The following is a 19,644-nucleotide window of genomic DNA, read 5'->3' on the forward strand; positions in this document are numbered from 1 at the left end:
GGACTACAGCGTCTGCCTGGATGGCCGACTGCAGGTCCATTCAGTGCCTGGCCAGGCATCTTCCAGTGTTTCTGTGGTTGTGTCCAGCAAAACACAGAGCATGTGGGTCAAGCATCCTTCTCTTTTAAATCCAAGTGACTCTAGAGAAAGATAATGTCTGCTTTCATTCATTTACACTGATGATAATTTTGTGTCATAAGCACTATGTTTTTGTTTAAGGAGACTTGCTTTCAAAGTTTTCAGGGGTAGGGATTTAGATTTTATACTGAGAAGTAGTCTTTATGCAAAGCAAAACCAGAAAATCCTTGCTTTGGATCAGTGCTGTAAAACCACAGACGCCGAAGTACGGCAGTGTTCTCACATTACTTTAGTAACATCCATCTGGTCCCACTGGGAAGTAACACAGCAAGTGCTCTGACACCTACAATAAAGCATTGCAGATGCGTAACTGAACCGTACATCTGACGTTCACAGCCACCAAACCGTAACTTTTTCATGTAATTCCAACGGTCAAAGCCACGTATTTCCACTGGATGTCTTGTCATCACCTTAAGCATGACAAACCTCAAAGCAAGTTCATCAGCCTTCCTCTGTGTCCCTATTTACTCTGAAAACCAACCAGCCCATCAAGCAGAGCTTGATTCAATTTTCCAAGTGACAGGTCTTTGCCAGAGGCATTGTGATTTTTTTTTTTAACCAGCTTTGAAATCATATATACTTCCTGGACACCTCCTTCTGTCTCTGAACATACCTACACTCTGCCAATCCTTCATCCTTTTCCTTGATATCTCGTTTGTCTCTTTTTCTTCTTCTTCTTTTTTTTTTTTTTTTTTAAAGTCTTGCCTTGGATCACCTGAGTGGCTCAGTCAGTTAAGTCTCCAACTTTTGATTTCAGCTCAGGCCTTTTTTTTTTTTTTTTAAAGCTTTTATTTATTTATTTGACAGAGAGAGATAGCCAGAGAGAGAAGGAACACAAGCAGGGGGAGTGGGAGAGGAAGAAGCATGCTCATAGTGGAGGAGCCTGATGTGGGGCTCGATCCCAGATCGCCAGGATCACGCCCTGGGCCGAAGGCAGACGCTTAACGACTGCGCCACACAGGCGCCCCTTGTTTGTCTCTTCTGTTGCTGGGATGGCTCTAGCCCTTCCCCTTTTCCCAGACTTGGTAGCATTGTTGGCAGGGAGTAAGCAGCTATTTGTGCCTGGATGTCCCCAGGGCTTAAATCTGAAGTTTATGAAAGTAAGAGTGAACCAGGCAGAGGGTGAATAGGAAAGAATGAATGAAGCAGAAGGAACAGTGCATAAACAAGCCTTGAAGTTGAAGAAAGTTGTAGAGAACAAAATGGAGTCTCTCATGTCAAGAAGGGGCTAATGTCAAGCAATGACGCGAGCAGTTAAGGTACTGCAGCTAGGAGATATCGCCAGGACCCACATCAGGCAACACCCCAGACCTGATAACATGCAGAACCGAGAGGTCTGCAGAGACCCAAAACTGATCAAATCCTTTTAAAAAGGGAAGGATTTTGGCAGCAAACTGTCACACTCTCTTCATCTGACCACTTAGAAAAGGCAACCGCTGCCGAACGCTCTGCCCGATTGATCCCCGTGATCTCCAAACAGAACCGAGAGCTGTCAGCTCTTGAACATCAGAAGCAGTAACTGCCAAGAGCTGACCCACCAGACCCACCAGATCCAGGCCTTATCTCAACCACACACCCACAGACCAACTCCGAGTTTGGTTTCTTCACTTCCTGCACCCTTCTGTTACCTTGTGTGTTGTGTGGTTTGTCTTCTCTCCTGTTCTGCGTGCTGTGTAAGAAGCCAAGTTTAATCACATGGGGAACTGTCACTGAGTTTGGAATCCTGAACCTGCTTTATAACTGTGATTTAACTTCGCTTTAGGACTGAATAAACCTGCCATTGTGGAAAGACACAACGCGAGTGTGTGCCTTCATAGCGTGCTCGTGACAAAAGTGCTTTCCAGGAACTAAAAGCTAGTATCAGAAAGAACAAGTGAAGGGAAACATGGGGTCAAATAAAGATAAATTGAAATTAAAATATTCTGGGGTCAGATCATGCTGAGTCTTGCAGAATGGATTAAGGATTTTGGCCTTCTCAGAATAATGGATAAGGCAGTGACTGCGATAGGAATGTAATGTGACAGGCATATGTAATTTAAAATTTTCTAGTAGTCATATTTCAAAAGGAAAAAAAAAGTTAGCAAAATTAATACCAATACTATATTTTAGTTAACCCACAATATCCAAAATATTTTTATTTCAAAACATAATCAATATAGAAATTATGAATGCATTTTTTGTAATAAGTTTTTGAAATCTTCTGTATATGCTTACAGACTTAAAATTTACTTTACACGTGGGGCACCTGGATGGCTCAGTCGGTTAAGTCAATGACTCTTGATTTCACCTCAGGTCATGATCTCAGGGTTGTGAGACTGAGCCCCGCATCAGGCTCCCTGCTCAGTGCAGAGTCTGCTTGTTCCTCTCCCTCTGCTCCTCCCCCTGCTCTCTCTCTCAAATAGATAAATAAATAAAATTATTTAAAAAATTATTTTACACTGCATTTCAACCTGGATGCTTAATTTTCAACAATTAAGTGAAATATGACCTTTCAGTGATGAAGCTGTGTTTAACAAAAAACTACCCTACATTGATTCCGTTTTTAAATGTCAATTTCAATTGTTTAAAATTAAACACAATTAAATACAATTAGTTTCCCAGTCATGCTGGTCACAGTTCAAGTGTTCGGTAGCCACATGTGGCTGGAGGCTACCTTCCTGCACCATGCAGGAGACAAACTGAGGAGTTTCAGGAGTCAGAGAGATGCAGCCTGCACTTCCAGCTTCTGTGCAGAGAATGAATGAGACGAGGTAAAGGGCAGATGAAAGACAGGATGTGGAAGGTCCCTGCAGGGTCCTGCAAGTAATGAGGAGAGCCGGGTCCACAGCAAGTGATGCAAACAGAGAGAAAGGAAGGAATGCTCTGGATACTCCAGAAGGAGACTTCCAATAGGGGTAATGGAGTGCTACTTCACCTGGACCTATCTTTCCACTACAAATAATCCAAAAAGATGGATAAGAGATGCAAACATCTTAAAGGCATCAAGGAGCTGAAGAAACAGCAAGAAAGCGCCAAGCAAAATTTTAAGGGAAAGTGGGAACCCCAGAAAGGGAGGCAGAAATTTAGAGTGGCAAAACCACTTTTTCCTGAAGGCATTTGCCAATCCAGGTACACCTGGGCTTGGTTTTGGTGGCTTCTCTGTATGGTACGTGCCATGAGTAGGACCCTGGTTCCAGGCATGGTGAGGCATTTTACAGGATACCCTGCTCATATTAATCCGGGTGTCCCAACTGCCTATATCTCAACAGCACTGTGCATCGGAGCTCCCACCCCAACACTGCTTGCCCTAGGAGACAAAATCGGGCTACCCTGGCATTGAGCAAAAGAGGAAGACAAAAACAAAAACATAATTGTCCCTGCAAAGTTGTAACTTTTTTTTTTTTGCACATTTTCAGCCCAAGTTTAATTGCCTAATTGGTACATGGGCCCTCACTTGCTGAACTTGATCCAAGATGGTCCAGAATTTTAATATCTCCAAGAACCAGGAAGAACTGAATACAAATATTTCTTTATCCCAGTTCCAAAAGACTGCCTACAAACATTGTCAAGGACAATGAGCAATACCTAGGAAAAAAATAAATAAAAGGAAAAAGAAGCAAGCATAGATCCTAGAAAACAGGACAACCAGCCATGAGATCTGCGAGGACCTAATAGGTGAGGACTTTCCAGAACGACGCATCGTATCAATTAAAGAAGTGTAAGGAATCCCACCCGTAATAAATGAACAACGGGAAAGAGAGACCCATAAAGAGAAACTCACAAGCAGACAGCGAAAAGGGAGGTTGCCCCCAAACAAGTAATGGACTGACATCTAACGTCTCTAGAGTGACAGTGGAAACCGAAAGATGTAGTTATCTATTCAACATGTAAAAGAATACAGCTGCTAGCAAAAATATTCTTCAGGAATGGGAGTGACACAGGGCAATTTGCAGACCAGAGAATTTACCAGCAGCAGGCCCTCACTGAGGTAATTCTAGTGGCAAAGAAATGTGTGTAATGGAGTGAAGGGGGGAAAAAAAAGTTATAAATATGCAAGCAAATCTGAGTGAATCTTAACCATATGAAACAATAACAATCATTGTAGATTTCTGGATATTTTTGATGTATGACATGCAATGTATACTCTTCCTTGTATGCCTGAAAACATCTGTGAAGACTTATGGGACTCTTCAATATTTGAAGAACTGGTTTTGTGTGGGCATGCTTCTAGATTTGATGCACTGACATAATAAATTTGGATTTAAGATCAAATACGGTGGCTCAGGTGACCAGGGTATCCCCAGATTACCGTGGGTAACTAATCCACGAGAGAAAACTTTAGAAATAGGAACGTGGTCGTATTATCCCATGGTATTTAGTAAGAATTCTGTGCTAATTATTTTCCAATTGGTTTTATTTTTTATTTTATTTTTTCAAAGGTTAAGGACAGCTGTTATTGCTAGCAGAGGTTTTTATCACCAGTACGTGGTTCTGACTGTAATACCTTCTTCAGACAGCACAGGGAGCTCAAGCTCCAGAAGTCATTAACAGAAATACCGGTAGGCTGGGAAGGGGAATAACTTTCATCAAAGAAGTCCTAACAGCTACCCATAAATCTAGGGTACTGAATTCAGTTTTTACAGGTTACAGACCCAAAGCACAGAGCGGCCCCAACATCCAGACAGTCTTTCCTGCTGATTATTAATGCATGAAAATGGATCAGTTACAAACAAAACTTAGTTGTCATGTGATTCTTTGGGGAGCACCTGGATATGCTAACTTTATCACAAATTCTTTTGTACAAATGTCAAAAACACTTTCAACAAATCTAAGAGTGTCCTGATTACACCCCACTTTAAAGTTTCAATTTAAGATAAATAAAAATGAAAGCAAGACTTTTGTTTCCAATTGGTTTTAGACAAAAATAAGTTTTCAAATTAGGAAGAAAAATCCCTTAGACAAAATTAAGTGAGCCAACCAGATGGGGGCAGTGGCAGAAGTTCACACACCATTTCACACCCATTCACTGATTAAGAAACCTGATTTAAACACAAACCAGGAGTTAAGATGGCGGAGGAGTAGGGGACCCCTTTTTCAGCCGGTCCCCTGAGTCGAGCTGGATAGGTACCAGACCAGCCTAAATAACCACGGAATCAGCCTGAGACGCAGGAAGATGCATCTGATCTCTACAAATGAACATCTCCAGCGCTGAGTATTGAGGTACGAAGAGGGGAGCTGTAAACCGTGCACGGATATCGGAAGATAAACGGAAGGGGGAGGGAGCCGCCGCGTTTGGGCGCCGGGAAGCGGCAGCCACCTGCACGGGGGAGCGGGCGGACTCACAGAGGGCACCCGCGAGAGAGCGGACTGAGACCGGTGAGCCGTGAACGCGCCACCAGCCATCTCCCGGAACACCGGAATCCCGGTGTGCTCACAGGATCCAGACTGAGACCGGGAACTCCTGGAGCGCGCGCGGGGCGGCTGGCGGCTGGCGGGCCATCTGCACGGGGGAGTGGGCGGACTCGCGGTCGGCACCCAAGAAACAGCAGACTGAGACCCTGAACCAGGTGCGCGCGCCACCAGGCTTCTCACGAAACTCCGGAATCGAGGTGTGCTCACAGGGCATAGACTGAGACCGGGAGACCCGGGAGCGCGCGGGGCGGCCAGTGGCTGGCGGCATTAGAAACACAAAGGACAGAGATGCGCCAGCCCTGGAAGTGAGGGCAGGGTCGCCGAGTTGGTGCGCACATCCCGGGACGCTGCAGGGCTGAGCAGCACCAACAGTAATAGAGTTAAAGTGGCCAGAACATCAGTGGAGAACGGGCCGCAATCCCTCTGTTCTGTGACAACGCAGCCTCTGCTGCTCTGACCCTCAGAAGAGGCATAGCCGGCCGCGAGGGAAAGCCGCCAGAGAACAAAAGCCTGGAAATACCGGCTCACAGTGTGCCCACCCCCATCCCCCCTCGCAGGGGACACGGAGACTCTAACCAAACAGGGTTGCCTGAGTATCGGCGCGGCAGGCCCCTCCCCCAGAAGGCAGGCTGAAAAATCAAGAAGCCCACAACCGGAGGCGCCTGGGTGGAGCAGTCATTGAGCGCCTGTCTCCGGCTTAGGGCGTGATCCCAGCGTTCCGGAAAGGAGTCCCTCATCGGGCTCCTCCGCTGGGAGCCTGCGTCTTCCTCTCTCACTCCCCTGCTTCTGTTCCGTTCTTGCTGACTGTCTGTCTCCCTCTCTCAGATAAGTAAATAAATAAAATCTTTAAAGAAGAAGCCCACATCTCTAAGATCCCTATAAAACAAGGGGCACGGCCTGGGACCCAGTCAATAATTTTGGGCTCTGGACAACCCCGCAACCTCCCCTCTTTAAAATGACAAGAAGGAGAAGCCCCCCCCCCCCAGCAAAGAAAAGACAGTGAGTCAGTGGCTTCTGCCACAGAAGTAACGGATATGGATGTAACCAAATTATCAGAAATGGAATTCAGAGTAACAATGGTCAAGATAATGAGTAGACTTGAAAAAAGTATTCAGGAAAATATTACTGAGAATATAGAATCCCTAAGGGCGGAAATGAGAGCGAATTTGACAGAAATTAAAAATTCTATGAGCCAAATGCAGGCAAAACTAGAGGCTCTGACGGCCAGGGTCACCGAAGCGGAGGAAAGGGTTAGTGAATTGGAGGATGGGTTAATAGAGGAAAAAATAAAAATAGAAGATGGTCTTAAAAAAATCCACGCCCACGAATGTTGGCTACGGGAGATTACTGACTCAACGAAACGATCCAATGTTAGAATCATCGGCATCCCCGAGGGGGTGGAGAAAAACAGAGGTCTAGAAGAGATATTTGAACAAATTGTAGCTGAAAACTTCCCTAATCTAGCAAGGGAAACAAAAATTCGTGTCCAAGAGGCAGAGAGGACCCCTCCCAAGCTCAACCATGACAGACCTACACCACGTCACGTCATAGTGCAATTTGCAAATATGAGATCCAAGGATACAGTATTGAAAGCGGCCAGGGCAAAGAAATTTCTCACGTACCAAGGCAAAGGCATCAGAATTATGTCAGACCTGTCTACACAGACCTGGAATGAGAGAAAGGGTTGCGGGAGCATTTTTAAAGCTCTTTCAGAGAAAAACATGCAGCCAAGGATCCTTTATCCAGCAAGGCTGTCATTCAGAATTGATGGAGAAATAAAGACATTTCAGAATCGACAGTCACTAGCCAATTTCGTAACCACGAAACCAGCCCTACAGGAGGTATTACGGGGGGTTCTATAAAAGTAAAAAGGCCCCAAGAGTGATACAAAACAGAAAGTCACAGCCAATACAAACAAAGACTTTACTGACAACATGGCAGAATTAAAAGCATATCTCTCAGTACTCAGCCTTAACATTAATGGTTTAAATTCTTGCTTTAACGCCACATGGTTGCAGATTGGATAAAAAGAAATGACCCATCCATTTGCTGTCTACAAGAGACTCATTTCGAACCCAAAGATGCATTCAGACTGAGAGTAAGGGGATGGAGTACCATCTTTCACGCAAATGGACCTCAAAAGAAAGCTGGGGTAGCAATTCTCATATCAGATAAATTGGATTTTAAACTACAGACTATAGTTAGAGATGCAGAAGGGCGCTATATTATTCTTAAAGGAAGTATTCAACAAGTGGATATGACAATTATAAATATATATGCCCCCAACAGGGGAGCAGCAAGATACACAAGCCAACTCTTAACCAGAATAAAGAGACATATAGATAAAAATACATTAATAGTAGGGGACCTCAACACTCCACTCTCAGAAATAGACAGAACACCCTGGCAAAAACTAAGCAAAGAATCAAAGGCTTTGAATGCCATACTCGACGAGTTGGACCTCTTAGATATATATAGAACACTATACCCCAGAACCAAAGAATACTCATTCTATTCTAATGCCCATGGAGCATTTTCAAGAATAGACCATGTTCTGGGACACAAAACAGGTCTCAGCCGATACCAAAAGATTGAAATTATCCCCTGCATATTCTCAGACCACAACGCTCTGAAATTGGAACTCAACCACAAGGAAAAATTTGGAAGAAACTCAAACACTTGGAGACTAAGAACCATCCTGCTCAGGAATGACTCGATAAACCAGGAAATCAAAAATCAAATTAAACAATTTATGGAGACCAATGAGAATGAAAATACAACAGTCCAAAACCTATGGGATACTGCAAAGGCAGTCCTAAGGGGAAATACATAGCCATCCAAGCCTCACTCAAAAGAATAGAAAAATCTAAAATGCAGTTTTTATATTCTCACCTCAAGAAGCTGGAACAGCAACAGAGGGACAGGCCTAATCCACGCACAAGGAAGCAGTTGACCAAAATAAAGCTGAAATCAATCAAGCAGAAACCAGAAGTACAGTAGAGCAGATCAACAGGACTAGAAGCTGGTTCTTGGAGAGAATCAATAAAATTGACAGACCACTGGCAAGACTTATCCAAAAGAAAAGAGAAAGGACCCAGATTATTAAAATTATGAATGAAAAAGGAGAGGTCATGACGAACACCATTGAAATTGGAAGGATTATTAGAAATTTTTATCAACAGCTATATGCCAATAAACTAAGCAATCTGGAGGAGATGGAATCCTTCCTGGAAACCTATAAACTACCAAGATTGAAAAAGGAAGAAATTGATTTCTTAAACAGGTCAATTAATTATGAAGAAATTGAGTCAGTGATAAACAACCTTCCAAATAACAAAACTCCAGGCCCGGACGGTTTTCCTGGGGAATTCTACCAAACATTCAAAGAAGAAATAATACCTATTCTCCTAAAGCTATTTCAAAAAATAGAAACAGAAGGAAAGCTACCAAACTCATTCTATGAGGCCAATATTACCTTGATCCCCAAACCAGGCAAAGACCCCCTCAAAAAGGAGAATTACAGACCGATTTCCCTAATGAATATGGACGCCAAAATCCTCAACAAGATACTTGCTAATAGAATCCAACAGTTCATTAAAAGGATTATCCACCACGATCAAGTGGGATTCATACCTGGGATGCAAGCGTGGTTCAATATTCGCAAATCAATCAGCGTGATACATCATATCAACAAGAAAAGACTCAAGAACCATATGATCCTCTCAATCGATGCCAAAAAAGCATTTGACAAAATACAGCATCCTTTCCTGATTAAAACCCTTCAGAGTGTAGGAATAGCAGGTACATTTCTCAATCTCATAAAAGCCATCTATGAAAAGCCTACTGCAAATATTATTCTCAATGGGGAAAAGCTGGAAGCCTTTCCCTTAACATCAGGAACAAGACAAGGATGCCCACTCTCGCCACTATTATTCAACATAGTACTAGAAGTCCTTGCAACAGCAATCAGACAGCAAAAAGGGATCAAAGGTATTCAAATCGGCAAAGAAGAAGTCAAAATGTCTCTCTTCGCAGACGACATGATACTCTATATGGGAAACCCAAAAGAAGCCACTCCCAAACTATTAGAAGTTATACAGCAATTCAGTAACGTGGCGGGATACAAAATCAATGCTCAGAAATCAGTTGCATTTCTGTACACGAATAACGAGAACGAAGAAAGAGAAATCAGGGAATCCATCCCATTTACAATACCACCAAAAACCATACGTTACCTTGGAATTAACTTAACCAGAGACATAAAGGACCTTTATTCTAGAAACTATAAACCACTCTTAAAAGACATTGAGGAAGACATAAAAAGATGGAAAGATATTCCATGCTCATGGATCGGAAGAATTAACATAGTTAAAATGTCCATGCTACCCAGAGCAATCTACACTTTCAATGCTATCCCGATCAAAATACCGAGAACGTTTTTCAAAGAACTGGAACAAATAGTCCTTAAATTTGTATGGAACCAGAAAAGACCCCGAATCTCCAAGGAACTGTTGAAAAGGAAAAACAAAGCTGGGGGCATCACAATGCCGGATTTTGAGCTGTACTACAAAGCTGTGATCACAAAGACAGCATGGTACTGGCACAAAAACAGACACATAGACCAATGGAACAGAATAGAGAGCCCAGAAATGGACCCTCAGCTCTTTGGGCAACTAATATTTGATAAAGCAGGAAAAAACATCCGGTGGGAAAAAGACAGTCTCTTCAATAAATGGTGCTGGGAAAATTGGACAGCTACATGCAAAAGAATGAAACTTGACCACTCTCTCACACCATACACAAAAATAAACTCCAAATGGATGAAAGACCTCGATGTGAGACAGGAATCCATCAAAATTCTAGAGGAGAACATAGGCAGCAACCTCTACAACATCGGCCAAAGCAACCTTTTTCATGATACATCCCCAAAGGCAAGAGAAACAAAAGACAAAATGAATTTATGGGACTTCATCAAGATTAAAAGTTTCTGCACAGCCAAGGAAACAGTCAGAAAAACTAAGAGGCAGCCCACGGAATGGGAGAAGATATTTGCAAATGACACTACAGATAAAGGACTGGTATCCAAGATCTACAAAGAACTTCTCAAACTCAATACACGAGAAACAAATAAACAAATCAAAAAATGGGCAGAAGATATGAACAGACACTTTTCCAACGAAGACATACAAATGGCTAACAGACACATGAAAAAATGTTCAAAATCATTAGCCATCAAGGAAATTCAAATCAAAACCACACTGAGATACCACCTTACGCCAGTTAGAATGGCAAAAATAGACAAGGCAAGAAACAACAATTGTTGGAGAGGATGTGGAGAAAGGGGATCCCTCCTACATTGTTGGTGGGAATGCAAGTTGGTACAGCCACTCTGGAAAACCGTGTGGAGGTCCCTTAAAAAAGTTAAAAATTGAGCTACCCTATGATCCAGCCATTGCACTACTGGGTGTTTACCCCAAAGATACAGACGTAGTGAAGAGAAGGGCCATATGCACCCCAATGTTCATAGCAGCAATGTCCACAATAGCTACATTGTGGAAGGAGCCGAGATGCCCTGCAACAGATGACTGGATTAAGAAGTTGTGGTCCATATATACAATGGAATATTACTCAGCAATCAGAAAGAATGAGTTCTCAACATTTGCTACAACATGGACGGCACTGGAGGAGATAATGCTTAGTGAAATAAGTCAAGCAGAGAAAGACAACTATCATATGATTTCTCTCATCTATGGAACATAAGAACTAGAATGATCAGTAGGGGAAGAAAGGGATAAAGAAAGGGGGGGTAATCAGAAGGGGGAATGAAACATGAGAGACTATGGACTATGAGAAACAAACTGAGGGCTACAGAGGGGAGGGGGGTGGGGGAATGGGACAGACTGGTGATGGGTAGTAAGGAGGGCACATATTGCATGGTGCACTGGGTGTTATACACAACTAATGAATCATCGAGCCTTACATCGAAAACCGGGGATGTACTGTATGGTGACTAACATAATATAATAAAAAATCATTATTAAAAAAAAATTAAAAAAAAATAAACACAAACCAAACTGTTAAAAGGAAACATTTTGACTCCTTGCTCTACTATTAAAGGAAAAAATCTTACAGCTACCAATCGGTCAGGGAGAAGCTAGAAATTGTGTCGATGCAGAAGGAAATACAAGGTAAAAATTTCCATGGCTTTTTGGAAAGCAATTTATCCTTCAGCTTTTCTAAGGAGGAAATGAATTCCTAAAAACAAGAGCTATTGAGAAACATGCCAAAAGATGTGCCACTGTAATCTGGCTGCTTGGAAATCCGAACATATTTTAACCTTCCAACACACAGATCCTGCAGGCGCCCAGTGCTGACTTGCAGCAAGCAATGCAGGGCGGTGGGCATGGTCTTCAGTGTGGTGCTGTTAGGGATTCTGCCTCAAGAAGAGTCAGGCTATGAACACAGAGTGGTCTGGCTTTATTTTCCGGTCCGTGCTGAGGATCATGTAAGGCTGGGAGGTAGAAGTCACGTGTGGGCTGGGCGAAGGCCTAGGGACAGCACGGGGGTCCTCGGCAAACAAACTGCAGCCTTAAAATAGAGTACCTTCTCCCCTGCCTTGGGCATGTTTCCAGGCTGTCCAGCCTGGCAGTGAGGTATGTATGAAGGGAGTAGAGCCCACCACTCTTGCTAAGGTTGAGCTCAAAAAGAATTTTTGGGTGAGCTCCATTTGGGGGGAGAAAGCAGAGGGAAAATTACAGCTGAGCTTTGTTGATGGTGCAGAAAAAAAGTCATTAATGATAAACCAGACGCAGTGACTAACAAATCCGTATGATTCTGTAAACTCTGCAGTTTCTAGTATTTGTTATTTTTATAATTTCATTTCTCTGTTTACTATGGCTGCATGACTAACCGCTCCGAAGTCAGTGGCATCAAACAGCCAGTTTACTATGCTCATGGATTCTGTGCGTTAGAAATTTGGACAGGACACAGGGGAAGGCTTTCCTCTGCTTCAGTGTTTGGGTCCTCAGCTGGGAAGACTGAAGACTGAGGATGATCTGAAGGTGGGAACCTAGAATCATACCAAGGGCTCATTCGCACCCGGGTCAGATGCCAAATGGAGCATCTGCGTATGGCCTCCCTGTACGGCCCGACCCCTCATTCACAGCACCGGGGCCTCAGAGGGGGTGGCATTTTTGCGTGGTGACTACGAGGTGGCAGTCGCATCACCTTCTCTAGCCTGCCTCAGCTCAGGTGGTGTTGCTTCTGCTGCCTGCTGTTGATTACAGGCATGTCCCGAGCCCCCCAACTTCACAAGTGAGGACACAGACCGTAGGCGCGTCAGAGTCGCATTGGAAAATGCAGTCTGATGCTTGCATTCATCTACTTCACCACAGTGACCCCAGGTAAAGCCTTTAAAAGGAATTATGTCTGTGTGGGAAAAGTTGCCTTTTCGGGGAAACAAGGGAAGTGGGCCTGGTACCTCCCCTGGCCATCACACCTCCTACAGACAATAGTCAAGAGAGCACCAGGGCTGCAGATGTGCCTCTGACGAGGAGCAGGGGGAAAGGCTGTGATGGACGTGGCGGTGCCATCTCACCGCTGCAGGCACTGTGACAGGGTGAAGGGCCTCTCATGAGCTTCCAGACTACTCACTTTGGCTCCTTCATATGACCTGAATGCACCTGCAATGTACCTCCCCTGGTCTTGGGACCCTGAGTGATATCCTCAGGGTCCTTTGGCAAGGGTCAAATCCATGTCACTCAGTTTGGAGTGCTTGTTTGGCAGGAGACCTGCTGATGCGATCCATAGGGCTTTAAAATTAAAGTTCAGGGAAATGTGAACCTGAAATGTAAAACAGGAAGTTGAAAATAATGTATTATTTCCATAATACGTAACGCCATGACTTCAGATGGACTTCTGCTCGTGCAGAGAGCCTGAGATGACAAATAAATTTACTCCTTTAATAGAAGGCAATAAAGCTGGGCACCACCCTATGTCCTCCTTTGCTCCCCCCTCCCTCCTTCCTGTCCTGTTTCCCATAAACCTCTCCTTTCTTGGACTCCCTCTATCTGTCAGTGAAACAAGATTCAGGGAAACTGATAGTTAGATCCTCACCCCCTGTTAAACAGATCACACCCCTCTCCCACACCTTCCTCAAACACACATTAGTTCCATTTTCTAGATTCTTCTGATAGAGGAAGTTGAAGAGCTGGGGTCATCAGAATAAGAGGTAATCAATCACAGGGAGGGCAGGCCACTTAACTGGCCATGCCTATGATAACTCATCCTTAAAGTAGCCACAGAGGAGAGCACTGGAAGGGCCTTCAGATTAAGGCCCAAAGCCAGCCAAGGTCAGTCATCTCAGGTCCCACTTGAGAACAAAGAATCAAAGAGGCTTTCAAGAGTGTAAGCACAAACTCCCTCATACCATAATTCTGCCCTGCAGTAACCTAGCATTGCTGGACAGAGGCATGTACAACCAGTGCATGCTCCACCCCTCCCTCCCCAGTTTCATGCAAGACCTCAACATGCAAAGAGATAGATGGCCAACGAGAAGCAGCAGCCACCGAATCACAAGAGAATATAAAGAAGAATAAACCCACAAGAAACTGAGAAATCATTTTCCAGGAGTACAACTGGTTGTCTTAAAACAAAGCTAATGCACCATTGCCATCTTGTGGACATTGCCAAACCTCCAGGCCCTTTTGTCCCAAGCAGAGCCCTCACTCTTCAGGAGCTGCATACCATGCATTTGTCCTAAGGTTCTGGTGATATCCTGAATGGAGAGTTTCAGTCGTTGCAGGGCTTGGAGCAGGGAGTTCTGGCTGCGCTGCAAGATGGCATTCACCGCCTGAACAAGTGCCTAAAGAGGAGATCCATTCACTCAATTCACTGACATTCAGTCCATTGAGAGGGAGGGAGCAGCAGAGCGGTGGGAATCTAGAGGAAGGGCACCACTCTGACTGCTGCACTCCCCGGGGGCATTCCTGAACTAGATATGCTGAGGTCTTCCTGAGAGCCAGAATCTTTCTGGGCACCTCCCAGGCAGATCCCTAGTTAAGTCTTTCTGGATCTTTCCCATTGGTTGCTACTTCTTGTAACTCTCAAGGGCATAACACCATCAATTTTGTTCCTTCTTCTGGATTTGTCTCACATTATGATTATTTCTACTTCTGCTTGCTCCTTCTGTGATCTTGAATTGGGGCACCCTCACTCCTGAGCTCTGTTGTACATAAAATGAGATTCTGTAGATCCCTTACCTTCAGAACCCCCTCCACCAGGAAGCCTTCCTTGTCTCTGGCAGTCTCCACCTTAGGTAAGCTATATTTGGAAGATCAATACTTTACTCTGTATCTTTCAAAGAACTAAACACAGGAATGAGAAGTAGAGTAACCATATAGTTTCACTTTTGAGGGGAAAGAGGAGTGCTAAAATAGTTGTACCACAATCTGGTCACTCTACTAAGGACACGGTAAGCATTCAAAGTATGCTTACCAGTGAAGGCAGCAAGTGAGGAAAGACAAAAATCCACTTAAATATCTTTAGGCAAGACATAAAATCTCTAGCTGATCACCTGCCACTCATACCTGACCTTCCTGTTACCTGCCTGACCCCTGAAGAAATTCGGGTTTGCAACCCCCCAAGGCTAGGGTATCTGAATGATTCATTGTCCTCTGAAGCTTTGCATTACAGTTCTCTGGACCAGGAATACCACTCCCAAACCTCAATTCCTACCCCATACTAATTGGATTTTTAACTCCAGCTCTCATTTCCCTTTGCTTGACCCTGCAAGTCTGGATTAGGTTTTAGATGTCTTTTCATGAAACACTACCTTTTTTTTTTCTTGTTACCGTATCCATCAGTCCATCTTCCTCCACTGGATGGTGAGCTTATGTGGATGCCAGAACTGTGTCTGTCTTGTTCCCCCAGACATTCATTGCTTAGAACTAGGCTTGTCTATTGAATGGACAAAGGGTCATCCAGGTTTTATGGTTGTTGAGGAATGGGAGGTATCTCTGTGGGCTAGAACTCAGACCTCTTTTTTCAGACATGAACCAACTAGGACAAGGCCTGTGCTCACCTATACTGATTAGTTCACCACAGGGAAAGGGACTTGGTGGCAAGTCAAGCTCACGCTAATTCCTCATTTAGGAAAAAAAAATAAGTTCTGTGAAGAAAATACCTTAATCCCAGGTACTGCTGCTTTCTCCACCAAAACAGTCACCAGTATAAAGCCACGCAGGCTCTCTCCCCCAGGAAATGAGACAATGATGTCCAAGTTCCTTGGAAAGGAAATGACCACATGGTTAGTGAGGTTTGGACACCGTGAGGCACAGCCCCAGGCCACCTCAGAGTCAGACAAACGTGAGAGCGAGAGGTCTCTGAGAGAAACCCCCTCAGATAGCCCTGGGGAGAAGGATGTGCCTCCAGACACGTTCAAAAACAAAAGAGAGAGCAGATCTACTCCAGCCCACACCCCGGGACCTGAAGACTCCCAAAGTCTAGCGTGTCTCTGACGGTCCCCGCCTGTCACCCCAGTGCATCAACTGAAGCATACGTGGGCAGGCACTGCTGATTCTCCACAGGGCCATCTGGGGCCCATCACACCATTCCTGTCAGGAGCAGAGAGTCCCGGGGCTGCAGTGACCACCGGCAACAGCTAATTCCATGCTCCTATTTTAGACATGAAACCAAGGCCCAGAGAAGCACAATGGTTTCCCTGAGTCACGCAGCTGATGGATGAGTCACAGGACCAGGGCAGGAATATCTCATAACCCAGACTAGGGCTCTTTCTCATCAGTGACCTTTTTCCCCAAGTGCTGTATTATTGTAGAATGACAGCAGGAAGACTGTGATGCAGGGATCGATTTTAAATGACCAGCCATCATACAGATTCAAATATCCCAGATGTCGATCCAGTCTATAAAACCGAACACTTCCCTCCATAAATCACTTCTGCCTCTAACATCTTAAGCATGACAGGAGATGAAAACCAAACACAGAAGAAAGATAAGTCAGCAACTCCCCTGTGCCGGCGGAGTCAGACTAGCATGGAAGGTGGTGTCTTCACCCTTCCACCCTCCATCTGCTGAGCTACAGCTTTTATACTGAACCCGCTCATGAGCCTCATTCAGAGGCTAATTTTGCTCTCTGGGGAAAGAGGGGACTGAGGATGTCTGGACCAGACGTGCCCCACGAGCGCCAGTCCATGTAAAATAAGACCTTTCAAAGGCATTCTGTGGCTGCAGCAGCCACTGCCTGCAATTTGGCCATTCACAGACGTTATGGTGAGACCAGGGATCTTTTTTAGATCACCAGACTTCAAAGAATCACAGAGAATTAGAAAATTGGTAGAGTTCTTTTTTTCTTCCTTTCTTTTTTTCTTTCTTTCTTTCTTCCTTTCTTTCTTTCTTTCTCTCTCTTTTCTTTCTTTCTTTCTTTCTTTCTTTCTTTCTTTCTTTCTTTCTTTCCATTGCACTTTGTTTCATTATGCACAGATTGGAAAACATAGTAAAGAAAATTAATCCCCTAATTCTTACAAAGCAGAGGCACCACTGTTAACTTTTGGACTGCTACTTTTTGGCAATTGTCCTTCTAGTCTTTTCTCTTCAGGCATTTTTAGGTAGTTTATATACCATACATAAAAATTAGTGTGCTTTCTTTTTTGTTTATTTGTAAGCTTTGAGTTTGTATGTATTCTAAAGTGAGTGAAGGACTCCTGAGAACTTACCCGATTTCCAGGGGTCTTCAGTATTGACAACCACAAAGAGAAAAAAAGAATAAAAGAACAAATGAGTTTGTAAGCCGGGTATGCCTTTTGCGGTCACACATACACAGGCACGCACACCTGTGTGCAAATGCACCTGCAGTGCACGCACACCCACGCACACTTGGGATGTCACAGGTAGTGACTACACTGTGAGCAGAATATGCCACCGTAAAATGCATTGCTTTGGCACATTGATTATTTGAACTAACATTACTTAAGAAAGAGCTGGTACAAGAAGGACACTCTGACCTCCTTTGTTCCCCTGAAAGCAGGAAATAAATCTGCTACATGAAAGGTACCCTCCTGTACCAGGAGAATGGAAAGTGTCCTTATCACCTGCAATAGGGAATTTCCGGCTGAGAAGCCTGCATAAACACACTTTGTTACTTCTTCACGAATTTGCCACCCCTTTGTCTTGTCCAAACCCCTTTGTCTTGTCAATCCTTCCTGAATGTATTGCTTTCTTCTCTAAAAGCAGAGAAGCTTCTTGTTTTGGTCACTTTTGGAGTCTCATATTTTTACGGGCTCCCGTATGCACAAATTTAATTTGTTTTTCTCTTATTAATCTCTCTGATGTCCACTTAATTATCAGACCAGCCAACGAACCTAGAAGGGAAGAAGGGAGTTTTCCTCTCCTGCAAGCCACGGTGTGACAGAGTGAGCTGAATCTGAACTCACACACGAGCCCCAGAACATTTAGCTTGTGGCCAGCATCATAAATTATCTTCTTCTTTTCATATGTTTGTCATCGCCACAAACCCACATTTCTGTTCTAACTCTTCTGCTCTTACTCACCTTTAGCACACACCTTAGGTCAAGTTTCACCCCCTCACCAAGCTGCTTCCTGATTTTTTTTTTTTTTTGTATAAGTCTGAATTTAATTTTTTTAAAATGGGGTAATAAACTTGCTTGCATGAGGTTTATTTTTTCTTAAAGATTTTATTTATTTATTTGTTAGAGAGAGAGAGAGAGCGTGCACAAGCAGGAGGGAGGGACGGAGGGAGAAGCAGGCTCCCCACTGAGCAGGGAGGCCAATGTGGGACTTGATCCCAGGACCCCGGGGTCATGACCTGAGCTGAAGGTAGACACTTAATCAACTGAGCCACCCGGGTGCCCCGACCAGAATCATTTCTACACACACAGTTATTATTTTTTTTCTGTCAAAACTCTGAGCCAGATTCAACAGCTTTTCATGAGAATATTGATCATCAATTTTGTTATGAAAGTAGAATTGGTCAAAGATCATTATTAATAATTATGGAAAATGTATCCTCCAAGGGCTCAGAGCTCTTTAGAGAGATGAGATGGCCTCTCTTCTTCCAAGGAGCACACAAATTAGTCCGGAAAGTTACATTGTTTGTTAAGTGTTTAATCCTCTAGAACAGATTCCCATCATCTCCTCTGAGGTGATGCTGAGGAAGTTCCTCCTCACATCTAACCTAAATGTCCCTTTAGCTATTTTATTAAGTCACAAAGCACTATCTCTTGTATCTACAGCCTGAAATAAATCCAGCTGTGATAATAAATTTCAAAGGGAAATTAAATACTTCCTCTCTTCCACCCACTCTATTGATTGTTAAAAACTCACGCTATTTTTCTTTAGACTAATGCCTGCCTACATTCCAAGCCCAACTTTCAGAGGATTGATGCCAGCTAGGTAGAAGAAACAGCATCATTCATCCAGTTCTCAATCCAGCTTATCCAGAGCTCTCCACTTAATTCACCCATAATCATTCATTTATGATCGCTATATCACGATCACTTACTGAAGTCTTTGGTCCTAACTTGACATGAATGGAGGGCATGTTAGGGAACAGGAGATAATTTGAGTGAAGTCTAATTATGCAGGAGCTTGAAGGTCGAGTTGAGAAATTCAGATCGGATATAGAAGCAAACAAGAAAAGTGTATCCTGTACCAATGATTCAGAGTGAAACTGCTGGGAACTGCGATTTTGAACTTGTGTTCAGGTTCATCCTTCTTTGCAACCGTAAAGCAGACAATAAATATGAACATCTCTGATCACAAGTTCACTGAAAAAGCCAGGGCCTTTACTGTAGGGAGAGTAAAAGTCACAGGACTCAGTTTTAGTCTGTTCACATCCAAGCACTCACTCCCCATCTTACCTCTCTGGATTCCTAGGGGTCCAGTTTGTCAGCACCAGGTCTGAGTGGACCAGGATAGGAGGGAGCCCCAAGCTCCTGGAGACTTCGACAAGGGGAATGGCAAGATTTCTTGGCAGAACCTTTTAGATATAAATCCAGATACATGCAATTACGATACGATAGAATATACAACAGAGAGACAAATCCACATACAATATGATATGACAGAATATACAATTAGT

General features: G+C 43.8%; 1 protein-coding gene across 3 annotated transcripts in view; it reads right to left on the bottom strand.

Moving 5' to 3' along the window:
• The window catches only part of IDO2 (indoleamine 2,3-dioxygenase 2), a 64,245-nt gene that overhangs the window by 18,487 nt on the left and 26,114 nt on the right, over positions 1–19,644 (bottom strand). For all 3 annotated transcript variants that reach the window (XM_026485669.4, XM_026485670.4, XM_026485671.4), the window contains 4 exons: positions 19,424–19,542; positions 17,261–17,275; positions 15,713–15,812; positions 14,275–14,392 (listed from right to left, as the gene is read on the bottom strand). In XM_026485669.4, the coding sequence (XP_026341454.2) occupies positions 14,275–14,392; positions 15,713–15,812; positions 17,261–17,275; positions 19,424–19,542 (352 nt within the window). The remainder of the gene's footprint in view (positions 1–14,274; positions 14,393–15,712; positions 15,813–17,260; positions 17,276–19,423; positions 19,543–19,644) is intronic.

Source organism: Ursus arctos, unplaced genomic scaffold, assembly GCF_023065955.2.
Source record: "Ursus arctos isolate Adak ecotype North America unplaced genomic scaffold, UrsArc2.0 scaffold_27, whole genome shotgun sequence".
NCBI classification, from domain to species: domain Eukaryota; kingdom Metazoa; phylum Chordata; class Mammalia; order Carnivora; family Ursidae; genus Ursus; species Ursus arctos.